General features: G+C 39.5%; 1 protein-coding gene across 2 annotated transcripts in view; it reads right to left on the bottom strand.

Moving 5' to 3' along the window:
• Positions 1–5795: 5795 nt before the first annotated feature.
• Positions 5796–26319, bottom strand: part of LOC146476939 (ras-specific guanine nucleotide-releasing factor 1-like) — a 44223-nt gene continuing 23699 nt past the window's right edge. For both annotated transcript variants that reach the window (XM_085114041.1, XM_085114042.1), the window contains 18 exons: positions 25845–25962; positions 23677–23840; positions 22965–23022; positions 22162–22340; positions 19473–19549; positions 17592–17667; positions 16215–16476; positions 12978–14096; positions 12163–12257; positions 11921–12033; positions 11385–11451; positions 10854–10960; positions 10304–10388; positions 9594–9791; positions 8776–8855; positions 7771–7888; positions 7179–7247; positions 5796–6336 (listed from right to left, as the gene is read on the bottom strand). In XM_085114041.1, the coding sequence (XP_084970167.1) occupies positions 6205–6336; positions 7179–7247; positions 7771–7888; positions 8776–8855; positions 9594–9791; positions 10304–10388; positions 10854–10960; positions 11385–11451; positions 11921–12033; positions 12163–12257; positions 12978–14096; positions 16215–16476; positions 17592–17667; positions 19473–19549; positions 22162–22340; positions 22965–23022; positions 23677–23840; positions 25845–25962 (3117 nt within the window). In that variant the 3' untranslated portion in view covers positions 5796–6204. The remainder of the gene's footprint in view (positions 6337–7178; positions 7248–7770; positions 7889–8775; positions 8856–9593; positions 9792–10303; positions 10389–10853; positions 10961–11384; positions 11452–11920; positions 12034–12162; positions 12258–12977; positions 14097–16214; positions 16477–17591; positions 17668–19472; positions 19550–22161; positions 22341–22964; positions 23023–23676; positions 23841–25844; positions 25963–26319) is intronic.

Below are 26319 nucleotides of genomic sequence, written 5' to 3' on the forward strand. Positions count from 1 at the left end.
GGATACACACTTTTTCTATTACTGCGAGTTTTACTGCTACTTTCACTGCGAGTTTTACTGCCACTATCGCGGGACCAAGTGTCACTATTGCGGGATCCAGCGAAAACATGTGGCTGTAGCTATGCTTGTTGGATAAATCTTGTAGTTCGTCAAAAAGTGCAGGATACCGGGCGAAATTTTTTGAAAAAAAAAAAGCACACAACGGATTAAGAGCGACAATGTAACGGTGCCACATCTTACTCCAGCGATCAAAGGGAGAATCAGACTTCCAGAATGGGCACTACTTTGTCAACTTTTTCCCGGCAGTATTGATACCTTAGCATATGAGGCAAGATTGAGACGATCAAAGGAAATCAGAATTCGTACTAGCCTGAACATTTTATGACGAGGCGATTTTAAACGGCAGCCATTTCGATGACGATAACGAATCCACTTCAAGGTCGAGCAGGGGACTGGGTTGAGTTGCAAATTTTACCCAATTAATAAATTGATAGTACCATATGAGACATACGAAAAAACACGTTAAGATTAATAATTTAAAGCGTTCTCTGCTTAAAAGTTAAAAAAAGGTTAAAACGAGCTTTCGATTGCCAGTCTGCAATCTTTGACAAGGGATGAATAAAAAGCGCGAACATAAAATATATACAGCTAAAAGTGTGGAAATAACAACAAATATTAATAATAATAATAATAATAATAATAATAATAATAATAATAATAATAATAATAATAATAATAAAATTCTCCGTCTAAATATCAAAGGTCTAACCGAACCACTCACTGTCAAAGATTGCAGACTGGCAATCGAAAGCACACCCGCGATACCTGTACCTGCACGATGATAGTAAGACAGTAATTTAAAGTGGCAGTAAAACTCGCAGTAAAAGAAAAAGTGTGTGCGTCCCTTATGGGGCTCCGTATCACTATTAGCGATCGGCACAGGCCAGCAATCAGAGACAAGTTAATGCTGTGCACTTCTGTTCATTCCCCCCCCCCCCCCCCCCCTCTTTTTAAAGTGACAGATGATTTTTTTTTTTGCATTCACGAAAATATCAGTTCAGTTAATTCACTTCCTTTTCTAAAGCAAGTTCAGTGAGACTGTTACAATACAATATTTTTTGATAAAACAAACTTCATTGAGTTATTTTTTTTTTGCTGGGGTAAGAACCGACACGACTTCCTTTGAAAACAAAGCCCAATTTCTTAGAAAGTAGAAAATAAAGAGAAAAGAAATAATTATTCACAACATTTCCAACATAGTTCTTTCCTGATGTTCGTTAAAATTAATCATCAGTGTTTATTTTTTTCATGCAAAAGCAACTTTCGCTGATTAGAGTTTAAAAAACTTTTACAGGAAAACACACAAAATTAACTGGTCTCATTAGCGAAGTTCCAGTTCAATATTATTCGAATTTGTTCTGTTTATTTTTAACAAGTCCTTGAAGGCCTTTCGAAACATCTTATTTCTGCAACAATATATGACTGGGTTACAGAAAGAATTAAGAAAAATATACGAACTGCAAAGAGGTTGTGACAAAGTTATCACATTCAAAGCATCGCTACTGCTCTTGCGAAATGTAGTTATCATTCCAAGGAAAATGCATGAGGGAAAATAACAGAAAACCAAAGTTACGATAATTATCCTTGTAGTCTTGAGAGCTTTGTTTTCTTTTGCAAAGTTAGCTATAGCTTCTTGTGAAACTTGCTCAGACTTGATCTGTCTCTCGTGTCGACGCGTTACAAAATAAACGGAAATATGACACAATACAATCGTGATAATGTTAAAAAATGAAAAAGGGATACCTACGGTCTTAATGACAATTTCTAAGTCTTCTGATATGCTGTACAAAATAGCAGGTAAACTTGCAATAACCCAAGAACAAACAACAGCTACTGTTACTGTGCGTGTTGTAACAATTGTGGTATAATGCAAAGTGTACTTCATGGCTACCAAACGCTCCATACTAAGAAGATTCAGATGAAAGAGAGATGTGAAAACAGGAATATAAAAGAAGAAGAAAGTCCTTTTGAAGAAGTTGCAGTATTGAGTTAAAGATACACCTTTTAAGACTTCAGTTTGAAGAGCAATGAAGGTAGGCTGAACTGCTATTCCGACCAATACATCAGTCGCTGCCAAACAAGCCAACAGAATACTGTAGTTGTTTCGGAGTCTGGGCATTGTTTTTACTGCCACTATCACCAACACGTTCATAACGATCGTGAATGGACAGCTGATGGCGTTTAGAATAATGGATGTTATTGCAAAGCCATTGTTTTTCACGCGGTATTGCATACTCCAAACCATCTCGTTCATAGGACAGCTTGGAATGGCGAATCCTTGCTTGGAATCACTAGCGTTCATGGTGGACAAATGCTTACTTGGTTACGTGTTTTCCGAATCAAAACGAAAACAATTTTAGTATTAAATTGTTTAGAGTTTTAGTGAAATAATGTTTATATTATTAACTCAAGAGACTGTTGTTGTACGGCATTAGCGGACAAAAGAATAGCTAATACCAATGGCGATAATTAAGAGGGTAAAGTTTTTCTTTAACGTTTGAAACGTAGCGTTTGTAAAAATCAAGGCTGGATTTCTCCTTTTTAAAATTTTTTTGGGAATTTCGGGTCTAATGAAATAAGAATATTCTCAAAATATTAAACCAAATGTCTTCCGTTAACCGATGAGTGTATTCCACCGTTGATCAAAGAGTGCAATCTCTTTCCTCGGTGTTACAAGTGGCAGGAAGAACATCATTGTTCCAACTGGCAGTTCTTGCAATTCACAAAACAAAACGTTATTACTTTCGGGTGAAAGGAATTATTCTACCAACTATACAGTAGTGACGGGTATTGGTTAATCTCTTAAAATTTTCAAGTGCCCGCCAAATTGCTGCTCGACTTACTCCAAATGGTTTTCAAGGGTGCTCTTCAGGCGCTCGTAGATTTTTCGCAAGTGCTCGCCCCCATTTATTTTCGGATTCTCGTGAAAAGCTGCTGACTGCAATGTTTAAATTTTTGTGTATAAGTAGTGTATTTTCAGTACAGAAAAAAAGTCACCACTGGATGGAATTGATGTAACGTTTACCCTGCCGGTGGTAAGATGCAGATGAAAAAAATTGAGAATAAATAAAATTCTTTAGAGCGTCAAGTTTGAGAGCTTCCGCTGATGTTCAAAACTGACAGCTAAACAGCAACTTGTCAAAATTTTAAAATATGTCTATTGCTTGCGGAAATAATTTCCTGAAGTGTTCCTTGCTCGTAATTTATACAAATACTCCAGATCTGGGCACGTGACTCTTGAAGCAAGTTTTGTATGCAGTTAGATATCATCGACACAGAACAAGCCAAGGACGGATGGACTGGGGGAAATAGATTGGTTTGCAAGTTCTACTGTTAAGTAAACATGATATTTGGAATGACTTGATGTTTTCATAAGTTAAATACCAAGTTCATGTAACATTGACTGCGTCGACGTAGCTTCGATTCTGTCATTGTGTATCTATATGGATTTTTGACAACCCATCAAGTCCGAGCTCCTTTGAGAGTGCAGTGCGAATGGTTTTTTTGTCGTTTAAAAGCTATTCCCAACGTAGCCAATATAAAAGTCATGGAATCTTTTTGTGAACGTTGGAAATTAGCATACGAGAAAAACATTAAACACCGCATACCGATAAGGAGGAGGTTTTATTGGGGTTTTAAAATCAGTGCACGTGATGTTTTATCGACCATTTGATAGGTCAATGGCTTATGAATTATTAATGATTTTTGAAGTTCACTGATACATACCATGTGGCCCTACCGACTCAGAATATCTTTCTGTAGACTAAATCAAAGTTTATTTGTTGTTGAATTATGTAAATCCTTTACCCGCGGCGTTTTAATTACAAGCATGCTGATGTTTTATCAGTTTTGTGCGGTTTGGATTTCAGCCGAAAACGGTGTAAAAACGTCGCGTTAATAATTGGCAAGCTAGAACTTTTGCCATATCACAAAGCTTTCAGTCCTAATTACATCCATTTTGAAATCACTGGTGATCCTTGGAATCTGATTGGTCCAAAATGGTGCAATTTATTCCCAAATTGCACCATTTTTTGCTCTAAATTGCATCCTTTCTTTAGCCCATCAAAATGGAAATGAAGTAACACAAATAGAATATTAATATTGACAATGATACTCTGTGATTTCAAAATGGATGTAATTAAGTGGTAATTGAACTTCGTGTCGTGCAATTTTGGTTTGGTTTGATTCTGAAATCACGCGTGTGATTTCAGACCAAATTGCACTCCACTCAGTTCAATTACCAATATAAATCAGAGAGTTTGTCACTGGCCAGTGCAATGTTAACAGCGAAAGAAGGATAAAGAATTTGTGATAACAGATTAATTTTTGAGTGTAACTTAAGAAAATAACTAGCAAGGTAAAATTATAGGTATTGTTGGACAGTTTATTCTGACTCATTTTAACTCTGTATAGGTGTGGGACGTACGCTTCAGTTTGGTTAAATCGTCAGCATCCCTCTTCTGACCAAGGTATCGTTACTGGTCGGACATGTGCCAATATTGCAAACTTAACAATGGAGTGTGCGTGGCCATGGACCATCAGACTAAACAACTGTGGAGAGTTTTATATTTATGAACTGATACCCACGCCTTACTGTATACTGTCCAATGATATAGGAAAGCCTTACAAGCAAGTCCAGCGGACATGGCACTGTTATAAAGCAAGTTCGGATATGGAATGGGTTTTTTTACCGTTCAGCCTGCGGTCAAATATTCTTCTTTTTGAAACACACAAGGGCGCATGCATTTGAAGGGAAAATTCTGCCTGTTCTCATTCCGGTTCTCGAATAACAGATTAGGTAGAATATCAGTTTCCAAAAGAACACACCTCTGCCTATTCCGATTAAACGTTTATCGAAAATCTGCCCAAACGAACGCAAATCTTTCTATTCTGAACAAACAGTGTATTCCGTTCATTTTGCCCTGGAGAACAGCATTCTCTTCATTCCAAAACAGGTCCCAAAAGAACATGAATACAGTCTATTCCATGTGTTCCTATTCCGGAACAGCCCCAAAAGAATGCGCTCAGTCAGTCCCTCGTTTGTATGTGAACCGACTGGTTCAACTAAGCGGATAACTTTATCCAGGATAGACTCGATTGAGAAAACCTCCCGTGCAATGTCTGAACGATACCACCTGATGGAATTGTGGGGTGTTCTAATTAGCATAAACATTTTGCGTGTTTTCCTCTCGTCTACGAGAAATATACAAATTTTACAAGAAAACCTTAAAATCCGCACATGCTTTTCTTTTCTAACAAGAAGAATGCAAATAAGCGCATAGCTATATAGCTAAACCGTTTCCCAGAAAGCTGTTGGGTCAATCGAGTGTATTCCAACAAATCCATGATGTTAGAGCGGTTTTCAGTTGAGTGTCGGAAGTAATTTCGCGTTTGCTTTGGTTTTGCATTACTACGCTCTGTGATTGGTTAACAAAACTCGGGCCACTTTCTAAACCAATGGGAATCCAAACCAAAACCCGGCAATCGTGTTTTCGCCGCACGCGTTCTCCCGCGTTTGGCGTCAGTTACGTGGATCTGCTTTGAATTCTGATTGACTCGTTGTCGTGTTGTTTACATCTTTTGTGATTGGCCAGAGTAATCACTTTGGTTTTGGTTTTACGATACTCAATTGGTACCCCGCCCTAATCTAATGATCATAATTGAAGGTGCTTTCATGGCAACTGTGCATTGTTTGAGGGAAACAAACTCAAAGCGAATCTAGCAAAACCAGCCTGTTGTTGTTACAGCATTTTATTGACATCGTTCAGAAAGATCGTAGGAGTCTTTTTACAATAATATAATTCTTTTCAGCAGCGTTTATAAACTTATATATTATTCACGTATAGCTCTTTCTAATTTCAAAACACTTTGTAAATCCAATTAAGAAATTTTAAATTAAATTCTAGATAAAGTAAATGTATACAACGCCTTATAAGGCATGAATGAGAACGTATAAGAAAAGGGAAAACATGTCTGTATTGCAGCACGTCAAAAACACAGAAAGAAATTACAATATCTACAAGCACTAATACGAGGACGGAGGATATCGGAAGGAAAGAGACGTCCGCAAGTAAGCGCTTCCGCTCATGAAGAGTCAATTGCCAACACAGCTCTGAGGTTTGTTGAATGACAGCTGGCTGTTGTTTAATTCAGACTTGTCTCCACCGGTTGCTTCAGTTTAGAAGACGCTCGTTTTCTGGGTTCCAGTGTGAGAGAGGTTCGGTAAAGCATGTCCTCGTCCATAAGATTATCTTTAGAAGTCAAGTATTGGATAATCTGAAATAAACACACAAAAATGTTATGAACAGTAAGAAAAGCTTGGCACGCTAGCTAAGTTGGTTGGCACGGAGGACACAACCTCCGCCGCTAATCCCGGAGATTAGCGATTAAACATTCTCCACTGATTGTCCCACCTCTACGAATGAATGCAATGAAACGAGTACGACTGGGTTCACTAGGTCGATCAGCTGAAAACTCCCAGCTTACGATTTAATACACCCACTTGTTTTAGTGGGTATGTTTTACTGGTTTGCGTGGAAGCTTTAATGACCATAATTTCAACTGAGAAATTATCAGTCACTGTCCAATATGGCGTCCGCATCGAAGAGAGCGTGAACCGTCAGTAATAATCCAGAGGAGCTTCTTAAGCGAAACCAGATGGAATATTTAGTAGAGAGAGTGATTTGGACCGTCAGCTCCAAAATGAGAGCAAAGAATCGAGGTAAGCAAGCAGTGAACTTTCACACAAGATACTTCACAGCCGCCATGCAATCGAGCAAATAGTTTTGAAATGCGAAGAAATACTTTTTAGATCAGCTTGTTACGCTCAAAATTTTGCTTATTTCATGAAACAAAAGTTCAAATTCATAGTTGGAAGTGCAGAGCTCAATACTTTTTGTTGGAATATATGTGACGTCCAAATGCAACAGCCAAATTTATCATGATGTATCCTCTGCATTCACGAGTTGCTCAAAAGAGCCTTTGATTCTTGGCTGGTTCAGGCCTGTAGTCGACCATTGTTAACGAGTACTCCTGAACTGATGTAGCCGTTGGTTCACTACTCTCCTAACGCGAATACTAAGGGAATACATTTTATACGGATCACACTGTTTACCGACCTTCTTATCGTGGTCCAGAGTGTACTTGTTCTGTTGATAATGCTTGATTTCCTGAATGACTTGAGCAATCTGAAACCAACAAGCAGCAACACAATTCAGAGCCATTTAACCAAACATTCTGAGGGCCGGAGGGCTTCAAATTTACTGCCGAAAGCAATCTCGCTATCTCGACCAATTAGAAGACACAGGAAAACCAATCGTGACTTGCTAGCACGCGTTTTCCCGTTTTGTTTACGTGCTTCAAGTTCTGATCGGTTCAATTTACGTTTGGGGAAGAGCAATTTCTTTGGATTTGTTTTACCGCACTCATGTGGAAACCTTTCTACAGCATAGCAAACTGACAGATGTTGGAATTAACTGAAAAAAGGCGTACACAGTTTCAAATGAAGACCACTGACGCTTACTGAATATGCAAACATTAGAAAAACGTAGAAAGTTTTTATCCTTAGTTCAATGCTACAAGATAGTTTTTGGAATAGCTGGAATAAGAAGTGTAAACCGCCATGAAAGTATATGATATGTGCTGTACATAAATATGTTGCCATTATGTTATTTTAGGGTATAGCAAGTTTGTTTAAAATTAAATCCTCACCATTCTCATCTTGGAGAAATTAATGAGTCCATTTTCGTTGCTGTTTGGGGTACCATCTTCAATAAACGCTAAATCCGTCAGGTAGAAACCAAGATACGGAATGCAAGGTGGGTCCGCACTGAAGGAAACAAAAATAAAAACAAATATTAACACAAACTATGACATGGTATGGGAAGAATTGAAAATAAAGGATTGGAGGGATAAGGAAATAAAAGGCAAGACGAGGATACGAGAGGAAAGACAAAAGGACTAACTCTCCTTATTTTATTCGGTTTTGGCAACTCCATTTCGTTACATTCAGAGGCTCGCACCGTACATGGGTTGATTAAATAGGAACAAATGTAGCAGTAAAAGTGTTTTCCCAATAATAATTTTAAAAGAGCAGTCTTGTTTTACCACGCCAAACCCTATTACTCGTGTTAAACTTGTTAAACTGAACGACAAGTAACATTTACAGTCGTTACGTTGTCACAACCAGATCGCAACCAAATTTTGCAATTTTCGGGGCACGGAAGGTGACGAACCTATTTCGGGAGGAAAGGGACACACTTTTCAACTGTAGTAACTATTAATTCTTTCTTTTCTTTTCTTTTTTTACTAAGGAGGTACAATTGATGGCATTTCACAAAAATTAAACACTTCATCTTAACTTGATTTATTCCTTGCACTCCTGTTGTACAAGAGGAATCACCTCAGAAATTAATTAGCAAAGGGGACGAAATAATTAAAAAATACGAGCCAGCTTCGTCAAAAACTTTGAATTAGTAAAAGCTGATGCGAGCTAATACACACGGTATGTCGGTTGAAAAACATCAGGTGTCTTTTTTTAGCCAATCACAGCAAGCCAAACAGGTAAAAAACCGAAATAAATTGTGACGAGGCTTAGGGGAGTTTTCTCGAGCTTTGTATCGGTTGTATGTTTTGGCTTCCTTTCACCTGCTGGAATTGACAACTTTTATTTTATTAAGGTTTAAGACAGTCAATAAATCATTTCTGTCTACGTACCATCTGAGAGCTTCTCTCATGTTCTTAAAGCGCCCATCAGAGCTAACCAACTTTTGTAGCCGATCAATTAGCGTCCGCGTCTGTGACAAGACAAGGGTGGGATCAGCGGCAAACAAAGCTATTACATACTGTTCCATATCACAAACGTCTTTTGTGACTCCGAGGTTTTCTTGTCAGACTTCTATATTTGAATTTGCTATATATCTAGTCAAATCGTTTTCTGTCCAGGAAGCCTCGGAGTTGTGTTGGAGTTTTCCAACATGGGCGTGACTCTCTCGTGGAAGAAAGTCTCCCATGGGGAGGGATTCTCATCAGCTGTAATTACTAGAGCCACTCTCCCACAAATGTGAATATCCATACTTGAAAACAAAAATGACACATCCTTGGGATGTAGAGCACTCAGTTACAAAGCGAAACTCGTATCTACCCCCCCCCCCCCCCCCAGTTACAAACACTTTTTTCCAATATCTTTCAAATTCTGCCCCAACGTTGATTCATGCTAGTTTCGACCATCCGGTCTCCTCTATGGCTTCGTAGCCCTTGTTTTGTGTTTATGAATGGACACATTTTAGCATTCGTCCACAGACTCAAACGATATAACCTCATTGCGCAGCAACATAATAAGAAGCAAAAAAGTAAGGTTTTGCCATTTGACTGATGACTCTCAGGGTCGTTCATCTACAGAATCACCCTGGACAACTACATGAAAAAAGTATCACTGGAACGAAGAGCTTTTGTCTCAACTTTACATAAACTGAACAGACTCAAGAGTTAATACTTCACCTGCAACAAAACAGGTGACACAGTTGAGTGCTTACCTGTTTAGATACCTTTTCCCAAGTCTTCTTAAGTCTGAAAATGGAACTGCTCATGAAGGCCGAAGTGATTTCTAAAACGGAATTAAAATTGTGCAGATTGCGGCAAACCTCGCCTACCGCTGCCCACTTCTCGATAACGGTGGCGCGTGACGAGGGAGACTGGCGCCTAAGAATCTCTGAAGCCACAAGGGAACTTGTCTGTAAAAAAAACAACAACATAACGATATAAACAAACAGAAGAGTGAGGGCCGATTAAAGGGAAAGGGCCAGTTATTTAAACAGAGTCTAACTTAGGGCCCGGGTTAAGGCAATCAGTAGCCTGCAAGCAAGCTCTCTTGGGGGTTGGGGGCGCCCCCTACCCCTAACAATACAATAATAATGTTTATTAGAGCTTGCTCGCAGGCAAGGCAATCAGTGGGCCTCCAAATCTGTTTATCAGTGGTTTATTTTAAGTAGATAAATAGTTTTCTAGTCTGGGATACAAGCCTTCTTGTTACCGTCAACAGCAGACAATGTTTAGATATGACTGTTAGCAAAATTGAAAATGGCTTAGAACGTGGATTTGGCCAATTTTTGTAGTAAATTACTATCCCGGTGTACTAAAACTGTCCTGGTTGTCTCTGACCATAGATGAACTGGGTTGGAATGGATTGCAACTTGAAAAACGTTAGACTAACGTTTTTGTAATACATTGAGAAGAGCACACTTACTTCATTGAATCGTTTAGTGACACGAAGAATGTTGGGCGCTCGTTCATTTTTATCCGGTTTCATCCAAGAAAGGTTGACGAATTCACTAAAAAAACAAACAAACAAAACACAACTTATAAATGTAGAGCTATTAAACATGCCCTGTTTCGTGCAAAGACGTGTCACAAAGTCTAAAAGCGTGCGTAGCTCCTTTGCGAGACATGCTGCCTGCGGGAAGGTGCACAAAGCAATGTTTCGTACAACGTGCCCCGTGGACACAGGAATGAGCAGGTGAAGCGGTTCAAGATAATTACTACTTAATACCGCAGTCAGTGTTACTGCAGTCGTTATGAACAATTAAAGAATCGATGGTAGCAACGAAAAATTCTCAAAGAAAGTCCTTTGCATAGTTTATTATCCCTCAAAATAAAAAGTGAAAGATGACCTCCCATGGACTAGCATTCTACGTAGGTAGGGCTGGGTTATTTGTCAAAAGTACTAAAGCAAACAAAAAAAAAAAAAGAAAAGAAAGAAAGAAAGAAAGCAACAGTAACAACAACGATCCACTTACTGTGAGGGAATCTTAGAAAAGATTAAGTGTTCCAAGAATGTGAGTTGTTCGGCGAGTTGAGTAGCGGAGATTTTATCAAACGTTGCTAACTCCTCAGCACTCGTGTTCTATAGAGAAAAGCAACATAGCCTTGATTACTTCCACTCGACTAAAGCCACATATAAGATACCCCTCTAAATAACCTCACACAATAAGTGCCCTTTCAACATACCTTACGCTATCCGCAAAGCCAGCCGGATGACGAAGGTGCGTGTTTGGTGCCAAAAAATAAAAACAGTACCTGAAGCAGTGTTTATGAAAGCTGCCCAAAAATGATCCACTATTGTTTTATTTTTCCGGTCACCACTTAACAGTGAATGGTGTTTCTACTGGTTATTATCTTCCTTACAAAGGACTTCCAAGATACGAATCCCATCTCCAAATGTTACAATCAAGACGGCCACAATTGAACGAAGAAAATTGTCTTCTGTTCCGCAAGTAGATATGTGTTATGATACAAATTTCTCTAACAATGAGCTATATAATACTTACCACGGGGTCCAAGGTTAACTCAAAACAAAGAGCGGCTTCTAATTCCTCGCGTTTTCGCTCAAGTGTCCTGGGAAAATTAAAACAAATCGTACACGAACTTTATCTCCATTTCCCTTGATCTGAAGCTACGTTACATTTTTCATTTGATCAGCTTAAATATACCACAACATCAAGTAGACAACGAGAAAGGTAGCATCATCGGAACCTTGTTAAACGTCAAATAACAAATACGCGACTAAATTTCTCCACGTCCACGAGTATACGTGTTTGTTCATCTTATTTGCTGTAGCCGGACTGTATTTTTGCAAGGGGCGGGTGAGTGCGCGATGGGTATGAAGAATAAAAGGCAGGCTGGAGTACTAATGAACACTTGATCCACGCATTTCAAGCTTATTTTAGCTGGCAATTTACGCTCTTCAACAATGGTGACGGGAGAATTTCGTTCACACGTTGGTAGAATATTTTGTACTTCATGATAGCCAAGAAAATGATGAAAAAGGCAAAAGGAAAAAAATAAACAAACAAACATTACTCACTTTATAATTGCCGTTGCAAACTTTTGCTCCAGATTGGTAGAAGCATCGTTGCTTATAATGTAATTCATTGACGAGATTAACTGGTCTTTTAACGTTGGATCGGCTTCAAAGTCCTGAATCGGAACACAAAAAATCAAACATCTGTATTAAGCATAAGAGTGGAATCAACAAAAACAATAACTATCTATAGCAAGACTTTCAGCCTTATGTGCCACATAGGCACCAGGATGATCAAGACTTACTTCAGGGTGTTTTGTGACCCAGTGTCGCAGGACTGTCAGAACTCTCATGGTGGCCATGTGGGTGTTAGAGGACAGCAACTCACGTACGGTGTGACCTGCGTTTAACACACAATGTTAGATTTGCAGTGAAACGAACAGTTGGTCTTCTGTTTCAGTGGGGTCTTGCTCCACGTTGTTGGTTAGCTACTAGGGAACTTCAGACCAGAGTACGAGTACGACTTTCAAATTTCAAATTAGTCGCGTCCCCAGAACTCTCGCCCCTTCCCGTTGTTTACCAGCAGATAAGGAGATGCTACAAACAAGATTGGTGTGACAAGCCATTATCTAAACCGCGCAGACTAGGTTTCAAGATTGAAATGTCGTAATTGTAGTCAAATCTGAAAGTCCCTAATGTGTTTTAGTGTACAGCTCTGTTAAAATCTTTTTCAGTAGCAAGCAGCTTACACAGGTAGCAGTCTCTTATCTTGATAGTCTAGAGCTCTTTGCACGGTTGGTGCTCGCTTTCTCGACTGTCAAGAAAGTGTCTGTCAGGGGCCTATAGCCAGCACGACAGCAGAAGCAGTTCAGTTGCTTCGCACTTTGAAACTTGTTCCACGTCATTTGAAAACATTAACTGATTCAATTAAAAGAGTATGTCAGGTTGACTAACAGTAAATTCGTTCCAAGGTTGTTTGTGCATATTCAAACATTTACATATAAGACGTCACAAGACGAAACAAAGCACAACACCTTGCCTGTTAGTATAATCCTGACACTAGCCCAGGTATTGATATTCATTTATGTAATATGTAGAGTAGTAGGATCTTTCCACTTACCAAAGCGAAATCGTGTGGGCGAGGTAGCCGCGTATGACGGAGACGCGCCCGCGGTGGCAGCGGCAAACGCCGAAGCAGCAGATGATATACTGGACCTGCGCCGAGAGGGTCTTGATGACGTCACAACAACACCCGCACTGACACTGTTGGCAGAGGGTGAGAGAGGGGAGCGTGGGGAGCTGAGCGGAGACACGGGTGATTTGGGTGGCGGATAAGAACAAGTCTTAGGGGAACTGGGTCGCCGCTGAGATTTCAAACTCGATACTCTTTCCTCTGCGTCTTTGACGATTTTGTACAGTCTACACGGCGAGCTTGGTCTTCTGTTTGAATGAGTTATTTCAGGGCTTTGAGAGCCACTGTCAGTGATGATTCCTAGGCAACTAACAGGAGGAGTGTCCGGACAGCGCTCACGATACCCACTCGGAGATGAACGCCGTCGACGATCCTTCGCTTTCTGGTAAAATACCTCGTCACCTTGTAAACTCAAATCGTTATCAACCACACCTCGTCTAGTTTTGTCCTCGTGGGTTTGTACTGAAACGAGACCGGACGGCGCTCGGTTTGTTTGAGCTGTGTCTGAGATGGCGTCGCTTGGTTGCGTCAGTGACCCTGATGAAGTAAATGCACGAGAGCGCTTGCTGCGCTGTTTAGGAGGAGCCTGAAGTTCAAACTTCAGGTCACCGAAAATGTCCTCATCGGGCGACGATGACAACAGAGAGTTCGTGTCCACACACGCCTTGTTTTTACCAATCCCCACCGACATAAAATCAGACGAACTACTCTGGGCTCTAGTGCGAATGTTTCCCCGTGTTAAGAATGGTGAACTATGGTTTCTGATGCTGCCGTGACGAATGGGTGTTGGCGAATCCTCTTCTGGCGACTGGGGTGCGTCAGTGGTGGACTCTGGAAACTCGAAAGCTGCTGATTCGCCAAGAGCTGAAGGCGACGAGTGCCGCCTGTATGAGTGGTAGTTACTGGGGCATAGACGGTCAGGAGTACGCGCTGCTGGGACAGCTGACGCTTGATTGTTGTCTGACGGCATCTTTACGTCAGACACAGTAATGGAGATAGACTGGGAAGGGGACGGTTGATTCTTTTCACCAAAGAACTTATTACGACCTGTAAAAAAGGTGAATGAACATGAACGATCAAATGACTACATAAAGTTACGAGTTCTAGAATCATACGTTTTCTACATCATCACTGTTCTTTTAACAATTTTACATTGCATTTATTCATTCATCTTTTCTTCGACAAAAAATTTCACTTCGTCAGCTGCTGAAATGGTCACCTTTGATTTTGATTAATTTCACACTATTTAGCGAAGAAATGAAATATAAAAACATATAATCACAGGAAACACACTCCAAAAAATCATTGTGCAGCTACAAAGGTAGCTGAACTTTCTTGCTAGATGCTGTTTATTTACACACATTTATAGGAAAGGCAACATTGAGCTAAATTCGGATGATTCGCTTAAATACTAAACTTTCCAGTAGTAAATTTACGGAGTTTTCAAAACTCCATCTTGCTTCGTGACCGGCAACTGCCCTCAAAGAAAACTGACACAACCACTTCCGCACTGAACAAATAACAGTATAAAAATAAACGGGAGACCTCAAACGGTAACTTGAAGAATAGACAAAACAGAGCAAGACGGCCATGTTTAAACTTGTGATAGTACAGAGCACGGTATTACGATTACTATCCAATTACAATAAGAACATTCTGATCACTCGGTCAAGCCGCCTTCAATCAGAAAGTAACTATTCCTCACGATCTTCGTTATTAGTTGACGTTCAACTGCGAGAAAGATCAAACCATCCGTTTTCTTTTCGCGGTCGTAAAGAAAAGCATAAAATTTTTGATTCAATGTTTTTTTTGAAAAGATGCGGTATCGCTGAGCGTTTTACAGTAAAATGGCCCTAGCATTGCTTCTGCTTGGCGAAACAAAAAGCCAGTAGAAGTCAGTAACACCAAAACGCAGACAACTGACTAGGTTCACAAAATGAAGAAAGCAAGGCCGAGAATTGATATCATTGTAGAAACCAAGTTTTGGTTTATTACAAGATAGTTTGAACTTACAGTATTTCGGCTCTATTACAGGGTCATTGTCATGTGAAAGAGGCGACTTAAATATCATAGGCGTGTTAATATTACATAATATAGCTAGAATACTTGGTAATCAGAGGACAAGATCTAATTCTCTAGAGGCTTTAAGTCCTTCGTTAACTAGGTTCACCTGTTGCGAAAAAGGATTGCCTTACTCAATAGCTCATTTTAAAATGAATTTATCGCCGTTTCATTGATGTTTAGAGCAAAAAAACCGTCAGTAACACCAAAACACAGACAACGAAAAATAATCATCCAGCAAACTCACAGAGCAAAGCGCAAAGCTGTTTGTTTCCTACCAAGAGATACACGCTGAAGTAAAGGGTGGAAATACGTTACCTGAAGGTAGAAACATCCAAACTGTCCACGACACGGGAAAAGTTTAAACGAAAATTGTTGTTTCGCAAGGTTAAATACAACAATCATGGTGTACTCGATTAATTAGCTAATTAACCACTACTAAGAGTTAATTAGAACGGACACAATTCATTTCATTTTGAGTAATGTAAATGACTTAGCACGTAGATAGCCTTATTGCAGGTTTGCGTTTTTTGACGAGCTGCATGTCGTTAATGAGGTTATCAAAAACTGAAACCAACTTTGGACTGAAATGTAATTTTATTCTCCTTCGCTAAAGTTCTTAAGACTAAAAAATATAATTATTTTCTACTAATTTATATTCACTTTTCTCTCTAATTGATAATGACGTAAGCAGCTGACATCGAAACTTGTTATCCCGATAATTGGCAAGAGTACAAATAACGGGTGTTGTTTATTCGTCGCGGGGAAGTAGCATCAAACGTTGTGATTAGCTAAGGAACAACAGCTATTTCAAATAACGTTGTCGGATTAAAGCCTCGAGCTTGCGTGACAAAACCGAAAGTTAGTGTGAATAGCTGTAAATCTTTTGTAATTCGGCAGTAATGTCACGGTTATCAGTGCCATAGGATGGGTGAATACACCATAAAAGTTTTCCTGTGTGAATTACTTCTTTTAGCTTCTTTAATGGCGTGCCATAGCCGAGTTTGGTCAATTTATTAATAAATTATCCATATCGCCTCGCGGTTTCGTCGAGGAGGCGTTAATTGAAAAAGTTGCGTCCGGCAAACTGCGTCACTCACTCACCTTTGTTCTTGTCCGGTTGCGGGCTCAGGGACTCGGTGGGTAGTGATACTGATCGGACCTTGCGACTCACAGGGGAGAACAGATCTACATACAGGGAATCCTTGGGATTGTTAGAATAGTAAAACTGCAGAAGTGTATCAAGAAGCGCCGCAGCTGTGGTGAACACTCGGTAGGTGATCAGAAACGTGTTTAAGAAGTCCACACTCAGGAAACGAATATCCAACAGGCGTTCAAGCAGTCGCTCCAAACTGGCGTGACGGATCTGAACGAAACAAACGAAAGAATATAACACTCTTACAAAGTCTGGCAGTGAGGTGACATATTTGAGAAATGTACAGTGTGTGTCTATTTTGCACTCACAAGTATTTGCCCTATCTGAACGTTACATCCCTATCCATGTATTCATAGCGATTTCAAATAACGTTGTCGGCCAAGCCTACGCAACAAGACCGCAAGGTGACATGGGTAATCTTCAGGTCACCGCTTCAGAAAGTAAATCCTGAAGCAATTGTCTATGGTAACGTCAACTATCCTATGGGACCAACAACTTTAAAATTACGGCCGAATTACGACATATTTATGGCTACCCATACTACTTTTCGGTCTTGTTACGTAAGCTCGAGGATTTAAGTCCGACAACGTTAATTGAAATAGCTGTTTACGCATGGGGTCCTGACAAGCGAAGAAACGGGATATTTGTCGCGGGGTGACATTGTCAGTGCCCGCTTCTGTGCGCCACAAGGACACCATCATTTGGGATGATGCTCGCCCATAGGTCAAGTCTATTGTTCTAACACCAAGTATATACTGTTGCCGCTCTGTTGTGGCTTTTGCAGCGCCCGCACCACCCAAAATTTGTGTATCGATGAAATCAAAAAACTGAAAATAAACCGAAGAGTGCCTTCCGCGAAGGCATTTGCTGAGTTGTTTTATAAGGAAATAATTCACAGTATATGGCGGACATAAAGAATGTCTACACAAGACTGGCTAATGTGAAGAAAATATGCTGACATCCTACCAACTGAGAAGACAAACATAACATGTCGCTAAAAACAAACGAACTGTAGCGTGTGCTATTAATAGAATAGCTACTTAACGCAAAAGGTTAACTCAGTGGCACTCACAACTCAACTTACCAACTGTAGTGACTAAATTACGTAATCACAGCTAGCCGTAATGTAATACAATAATAAACAGAGGCGATATAACCAATTTATGTTATTGACAATAAAATTTATTTCCGAAATACGACAAAAAGTGATACTACTAACTGAAAAGTGAAATTACTAAGGTGAAAAGTGATACTACTAATTTAGCTAATGTCCCCTTATTGTTAACTGTACAAAATGATTAAAAAGAACAAACTAAAGCACAGACCTTTGGTAGTTTGCAACAGTTCAAGGTCTTACAGTACTTTATATCGGTATCGTCGGTAAACAGCTTCGGGTCAGATCTAAAAATCAAAACAAATATTACATGTTTAGTTACATGACATAAACCTACACTTAAACGAAAGGCAAATCCATAAATACCATATTCATACCAGCAAGAAAAAATTACAAGAAATGTTCTTAAATACATTTACCAGATTTTCAATCGAGATAAAAATATTAAACATTCAAATGAACAGAAGTTGAGGGAGCAAACGATCCGAAAATAGTTGTTTGTCGAATAAGCTTTGATCTTGCCGCTCAATCCCATCATACACTACGGAACGAAAACATTTTACGCGTGTTGCAATAGGTATTCTGTAAATAAGAATTACGAATATTAGCATAAGTTTTCCAAATAATTGAAAAAATGGCGCCGTAAAAGCATTTTGTGTTACACTAAAGAATAGCATGCGGGGATAAATTTTGCGAATTAGCGATTAAGAGGATTTTGCGAGACAGAAGACTGGGATGATCGAATTTTTAGAGCAACGATTTAGAGAACCGTCAGCGAACCAGCCATACATTTTGTAATTTAGAAAGAGAAAGATGTTTTCTGGTGGGAACTAGCAAAGGACATGGCGGCTCCATGTATAGATTCAAAACTGCAAAGGCCGATTTACACGCTACGATTTGCCAGTTCACCCCGGCAACAGTATCGGAGTGCGAATACTAGAGGTATTTTGAGACCCGATTTTGATGTTGAATTGACGTGGCGACCCGACTTAACAAGAGATTCTCTGAATCGGGCCGACTTTCATTTCAGGAATGGGCCGTAAATCGGATGTCAAAATACATGTACGATTCGGACTCCGATACTGTCGGCCGTCAAATCCCGCCCACAAATTGTAGCGTGTAAACCGGCCTTAATTAATACTGTTTTAACGTCCAATGCGGAGCTAGTTCATGTAAAAAAAAAGGCAAACAAAGAAACTGTTTTCAGCCTGCCACAAGCATAGGCCTAGGAGAGAACCAGAGTCTGCGGCCGGAATCGAACTCTTGACTAGTACATACAAAGAGACTGGCGGAGAGTGGTTGTTGCGTGACATGCTGTCGATCATTGATCTGTTCCATGCTTATGACATGCTGTATACACTTGAGTTTGTTTATTCATGTATAAACACTGTATTTTAGGGTACCAACCGACATAATTCATTTGGTGGAAACTAATTATTTGGAGAAAATATTTTTGCCGGATTAAATTTGTCACTTTTTTTTGTGAATCGTAGGAAAAAACACTCTGGACTTCGCAACACCAACAAAAATTTCAAAGTCTAACTTTGGTCCAAGCTTTTGTTGTCTTTTTCAGATAATAGTTCGCCGTTTAATATACATTCGGCGTTTTGGGCAAACACAAGTCTTTCTCTGTACTGTCCTTTCTTTTCTTCCGTAATATTACGTATTAACTGACTTCTTCGCACCATCAGACCTGGCTGGAGTTCCGTTTTGTTTTTTTCTTTCAGGGATTTGAGTGTGGCTAATATTCCCAAGTACGGCTGGAAATCAAGCCAACCTGCTTGCGGGATTATTGCGGGAAATTTTTAGAATTCCCTCTGCCAAATATTATTTTACGCATCGTTCACTCCCCGTGGGCCGAAACAGCGAGATTGGTTTAAGACAAACAAAGACAGGTGATTACTGAAAATCTACACCAACAAATTTAGTTCGTGGGTAAGGAGCGCTCTGAAGTAATTCCTACAGCACAGTTCACCAACATCGGCAAACCACCTTATCCACGCCACTTCAACGTGTTTACAACTTCCGCAGATGGTAAGGTTAGATCAAGTTTTATGCGCTAAAAATTGGAAAAAGGAAAGCTCGAACTTACCTAACACTCGCCAAACTTTGCCTCGAAGTTACGGAAACCGTGTCATCTTCTGCCATCATGGCAAGATTCTCAATACACTATAACAATAACAATACCTGTATTATAAGATTGCCATTATTCGTGGAGTGCTAATTTCCTTCACTATTACCCGTTCGTGAATTTCTGATTTATTTAAAGCCTAATCAGTTTATACTATACAAAAAAATGCTCTAGAACACAACAGGAATCAGAACTAAAACAAATCCCGCATGACGCATGATGACAGGCACAGTAAAAAAAAAACAAAAACGTGCGAGGCAGGTATATATTATACAAAAATTCCTCCCGAGGGAAGTTATATATTATAACATAACACAGACAGAAATATGCATCAACAAAAATTCTGCTTTAACGTAAAATTCATCTTTTATCTTTGAGCCATGAGTTTACAGTTTTACCGCGAAAATGCAGCAAGTTACTAATAAATCTAAGCCTCTATTCAACTGAGCAGAAGCAAAGCCTTTCGACTTCCTGCTGATGATTCACTTGAGAAGCTAATTTATGCAAGTATTCGGAATACACGTTAATGTATTTACAAAGCCAGCTGACTACATCTGGTAAACCGGAAGTTCGTTTGAAAAACGCAATCGCCATTCAACCAAAATGGTTATTTAGCCTTACAAGTTCCTACGCAACGAACAAAAAAAATTTTGATTATTCACAGTCGCGAACGACGAAAGCTATCTGAAACCAGCCTTGCCAAATCGAAAGACTCGGGCTAGCAGATTAACCATATAAAAATGTTATGATATAGCTACTCAAGAAAAAAACTACCAGACGTGATTTTGTTGGATTGTGAGAGACATTAAGCATTGTTCAAACCTCCCACGATCTGTCATAGCGAATATAACTATAGCACGTGCTTATGAGCGAAGACAGAATTTAGATCACTTTGAAAAAATGAGAACTGTCTTATTTCTGGGGCTTCCAGTTCGGTCTACAACGTATTTGGATGTTTTATGTTTAATGTTTTGTTTCGTTTGCAACTTAAACGTGCGAATAATCAAATATTCGGCGAGCTGCATATCATCAAGTCGAAAGCTGGTAATTCAAATGTTCAAATGCAACTTTTATATTATCGAACAAAACCGGTAGATTAATACTGTGAATTTTGCGACGTTTAAATTTTACAACAAAGGTTAAAAAATCAGTGTTATATTGGTGCGTTATAAAATGTACTCGGTAACTTTTGATTATAGTAAAAAGATCAGCAAACACACAATGACATCTATACAGATATTGAAATAAATTATATGGGAATTGAATATTCTTTCTCACCACCGTCGCTGATGGGGAATTCCCTGATTGTATCACTCATGAGCTTAATACTGACTTACAAAGCGTCTGAAACACACACTGCATTTTCCGTGGCTCGATCCAACGGGGCTGGTGTCAACTTAAAACGACAGTTGTGATATAAATATCAGCGCCCATTTGCACGTCGTTTCGTGGGCAAAATATTTGTTCAGTCTCACCACGTTTTGACGTCATCTGTGCATCTGATAAAACTAATAAAACGTTTCGCAACCGGATCATACTTTCTTCCTTTCTTTCTCAAGTGTTTCTTTACGTTTTGGAACATTAGAAAACCGAAAGCAAACATTTTTCTCGGTAATGTCTAACTATACCAAGAGTAACACGATCGCTGACTACAAATTCTAGGTGTATTGTGGTTCACCTAGTTGATTCTAGTAACACCACCCCGTCCCCTCCCCCGCTTTTCCTCAGGGTAATGCTATTTTTAGACTGACTTTTATCTTACTCACCAAAATACATTGAACCATTCTGATTCATTAACCCACAAGAGCAAGGTACTGACACCGCATCACAAATCTATTAGCCACTTTTAATTAGTCGGCTGATGGAAATTAAGTTGCTCTTTTTCCATTTCGTTTTGATCTTAGTTTATGCAGCGATTTTGGCCGTCTTCAACAAGCGCAAGAACTTCACTGGTTAGGTAAACCTAGTAATGTGTCCTTTTTTTTAAACAGCACCAAAACGACGTTGTGTCGGTTAACACACCAAAGCCGCAACATTAAAGTAGCCTTTCCATATAATCTTATTCTTGTAAACGTATTGCGATGTTTCGCCGCCCAAAACAAATCAAAACAATGTTTCTCCATTTCATCGACTATGCCCACGCTCATGTTTAACTGTCGTCCAGTTTAGTATCACGTGACCTAGCTAAGGCCAAGGGCCGAAACCCTCCTACAACTAATCCAATTGTTACGTGGGTCTTTATTTTCTGTCAGTCAGCCAGGCAGGTGCAGCTAAGGTCAATACGGTCCAATTTTCCACAACTACCACTGATAATGACAGCTTAATCATATTCACGCATATTTGATTTTTATCCGCAATTTGCTGCGCGTTAATTTCAAGCGAAACTTCAACGCTGTTTTTATCACGTCGCGCAATAAGCGGCTGAACCCGGTTATTCGAATGCTGACGAAAGTTTTTTTATCTTGTAGAAAAGCGCCTTCACTGACAATCTTTGATTCAAGTTTGAAGTCAAAAAGCGGACAAAAAAAATATGTAAATACTAAAATAAAATAAACTGAACATGAAATAAATATTGACATTTATCATCTACAAAAATGAATTCAAGATGAAGCTTTTCCTGGGTAAGTTTCATGCCTCTTTCTTTACGTACCTGACTGATGTCCGAGGTCCAAGCAGCCTTCTCCTGGGCTGAAGGAGCCATTAACGTTATAGTGTAAGGGGAGCTGGGGTCAGGTTTATCACGCGGTCGCACGATCAGTTTAAATGTCAGTTCATCCAGGTCAATTTCTTGATTCCCTCTTACACCATACAAAACGCTCTCGGCGTCAACTACAAACAAACGTACTTGGCTTTAGAATGAAGTTACAGTGTTAAGCTATCTCGCGTGTTCGCAACGTTAAATTATACGACGAGGGAAAAATAACTAGGTTGTAAAATTCAATGTTACACGCCATTCCGAATATTCTGGGTTAGACAATACGAAACTCTCAGTTTCCATTCTTTCCCAAGGACGAAACAAAGACTGAACAGAATGGGTTAGCAGCACCGCGGAATCAAGAAGTACAAGTTATTTCTGATGTCGTCGAATACCATGTATGTTGAAAAGCCACAAAATTCTTGATTCACGACATCATTAACCAGCAGAAAGACAGACAAAAATTCAAATCGATTCAAAAGACAAACAAAGTGCAATACTCGAGCGCTTTCAATACCTCATCATTACCTTTTACGATTTGCGTTGTTCGCTAGGTAGGAAAAAGGTCGGGAAAAATAAAACCATGTTCTTGTAAAATTAAGAAGCTTTTACCGTCTGAAAACGCAGAAATTAATGCTCTTCGAAATAGCACGCGTTCGTCGACAGAAAAACAAACAAAGAATAAGGTAATTTGCATCATTTACAATAATATTTTATTCCGCTTGTGGTTCACATCTGCACTGAGTTAGGTAGCTTACCCTCTTGAAAGCAATCCTCGACCAATGTTGCGTCAGCAAGGGAAATGTTAGCACCATTCTAGGAAATAAAAGAACAGATAACGTTTCATAACACGCTTTTGCGCCAGTAATGTTCAAAGACTATTCCTCGCCGCTGCTCACTGCGTGGACCACTCATGTGAAAAGGTGTCGGACAAAGTGGTTTTTTGTTTTGTAAATTACTTTATAACAAATTACCTTCCGTTTGGAATTCAAGATAAGCGATTGTTGTTTCAATAAGAAGTTTACGGTAATTTTTTTCTCATCAATCAGTCGAAGAAACGTACAACATTTTATTCAGATCGACTCCCGTCGATCGGGGGGTCGGACTAACACTTTGTTCCGAATATATGCACTAAACTTTGTTTCTCGGCTTACATGACGGGGTCTTTCTCTTTATCAATATTTATCTGTATCATTAGGCAAATTTATTATCCATTAACAAACTTATCTCTCATAATCTGGTCCCAGTTGTTCAGAGCATAACCCAGTAACTAATCCGGAATTAATAAGAGCCAGCTAACTAACCAACCAACGAAGATCTCTCCAACTTTTTTTGTCCTTTAGTTTCGACTTTCACGCTCTTAATTCACGGCTTAAAATAAGCTGAGTTATCAAACGTTCTCGTGGGCTTTAGGAGTAATGAGCCTACCGGTGCAGATTCATGCACATTAAAGAAGCGGCGATGATATACCTTGGACAGGTGCAGGCGGCCGCTTGATGATCTTGTGGTAAGCAAGAGATAACCTGAGAACAGAAAACACTGTCGTACACTCTCTTTACGACCGTCAGTTGGCTTGAGCGATAAACCACCAAATGTTTTACCTTTGCGACTCTCTGTTACCTGAATCAAGTTCCCTGAAAAAACAAAAAACTAATCAATATTCTGCTATCTCAACCCAGTAAAAATAAGGAAATGATACTGCCCGCCGCCAGAGAAGTGACGAGAATTTTGGTTTTTACAACCTTACATCACGCTACACGCAAAAACCTTATCCCCTGTTCTTGCCATCTGTTGCATCTTTACCAAGAGTACAAATATAACGAACAAGAACGGAAAAACGTCCCCACCAAGAATGAAATGCAAGCGACTAAACTTCGTCCAATAGTAACTGAACCTCAAGTGAATGAGTAATCCATGGTAAGATTCGCCTGACCAGTTTGAAATAAGGAAGTTGTTCGCAAACCGTAAGAAATTTTTCCATAGAAGCGATAACTCACGGGCGAATATGGGTATCGAATCGAGTATGATTGAGTCGGAGAGCGTAATGTTGATATCATTGACATCGATTCTATCCATTTAACACGCAAGGAAATTGGCACGCATCTGTCATTACTTATCCCACTGGCTCTATTGCCGTTAGCCATCACGACCGCAGACAGTGGTTTCGTTGAAGGACTGGCAGCTGATAGTTGCCCGGAAAATAATAAAAAAAATATATACATATTTTTTTAGAAACGTTGATTTCAAACTACACAAAAAATGCTAAAATGGAATAAAAACTTCTGTCTGTTAGTACCACATGTAACACACTGAACAGCAAATCCGCGTTTGAGAGTTCTTGTATCATACAAAATAGAAAAATCTGAAACAATTGAATGCAAAGAAACAGAAGTTAGGGGAAGCCTTGTTTGTTTGCTGGGCCAGCTTGCCAGTCAATCTGTCCTTTTGCCGTAGAGACAAAACTTTAATCTGTTTGGATTACAGGATAAAAGGGTTTGAGAAAGGTACAAGAAGGATTTGGTACAAGGAATTATCGGTATATACGGGTTACAACTGATGATGAAATGTTCAGTTCAACACGGCAGAGAGTCATGATAAATAATAAATAATGTTATAACTTAATTAATTGCAACAACTGCTATTATTAAAGTATATTACTATTAAAGGTATGGTTAAACCAAATTATTTCTGCATAGATCAGAACTTGTCTAGCAATCCCTTTAAGGCCCAGTTCAAACGTTGAACTTTTCATGAATAGCTTCGGCACAAGAGTAAATGAGTAAATGATTTCGACAGATTTGTATTTCAGTCGCATGGAAAGGTAGAAGTTCGAAAGCGATTCAGAGGTGGAACATTTCATGTACGAATTAAGATAAGGTACTACACACATATCTGATTGGTGTAAACGAGTACACACCAAACCAGACTGGACTTTTGAACAGTAATCCGTTTCTTTTCCCCGTGAGCTCAATGTCAAAAAGACGTACAGAATAAAAAAGACGATACAAAAATATTCATTTCCTCGCCGTAATTCAGTCTAATCAGTCTTCCAGAAATATTCAAACCCGGACCTACGTTCACAGAGTAAAAGAAAAACAGCTAAAAAAGCAAAATTGTTGTAAATAAACCGAGCTGTGTCCAAAATTTGGTAAGGGCTATGCAAAAGAAGCGACAATCTTTGTTTGTCTTATTTTTCTATCCTGCCTATTGGCAACCGATGCGGACTGTATCATTTACTGATTTGAAGACTGAATCAACTGCCAAACTTAAAGGGACTATGTCACCCCAGGCGCATGTGTGCGTTGATGATAAGCACTTTGAAACAGTTGGCCCAACTTTTTCAAATACCGTCGGAGTTCAGGAAGCTGTTTTCATCTGTTTGAATCGCGTTCAATTTACAAACGTTCTTTATTAATTGCAGAAGCTGTTTGTTGCGATATTTTTTGAAAGCTTTTGCAATGGCGGAAAAGCAAAACTCCCGCGACGAGTTGTATGCAACCAACCGGGCTCTACTGCGCATGTGCCGCAGCTGACATAGTCCCTTTTATTATTTGGTCCATCCGAATACGTATCAGGTGCGGCATAGCCAGTTTGACTGGTAACTAATGGTAACGCGGCATGTGTGGAAACAAACGTACCTTGTCTGATAAAAATTTGGTTGACATCCAGCAGCATGTCGCAGCCTTCTACTATCTGTCGCTCAATGGAGAGATTTTTACGAATGTTCTCAGTCTCGCTGACCTCGTCATGCATTACCTGCCAGTAACATAAGGAGAAGGCGAAAATTGATACGTAACATTCAGTCTGCTGCGTCAAATGTAATTCGCGCTCCAGAAAACGGGCAAAAGCCCGCTGGATCGAGCGAGAAATCAACTCAATAACCACTGACAATGGTGAACAACATGTAGTGCGGCACTTGACAGATGGACGGAGTTGAGATAGCTGTAGACATTTGATTCTTATTTGTATCTGAATAGCACTCGACAAGACTGACATTCGCCGTATAAATTAAGCCTCATAACAACACTGAACTGGGAGCAGGCCATCTTAAGAGTGTTTGGTTTATCAACAGAGTTGATAATTAAAGGTAAATTGGCCACCGTAAAGAGATTC

This window comes from Pavona decussata, unplaced genomic scaffold (genome assembly GCF_977016875.1).
Source record: "Pavona decussata unplaced genomic scaffold, jaPavDecu1.1 SCAFFOLD_72, whole genome shotgun sequence".
NCBI classification, from domain to species: Eukaryota; Metazoa; Cnidaria; class Anthozoa; order Scleractinia; family Agariciidae; genus Pavona; species Pavona decussata.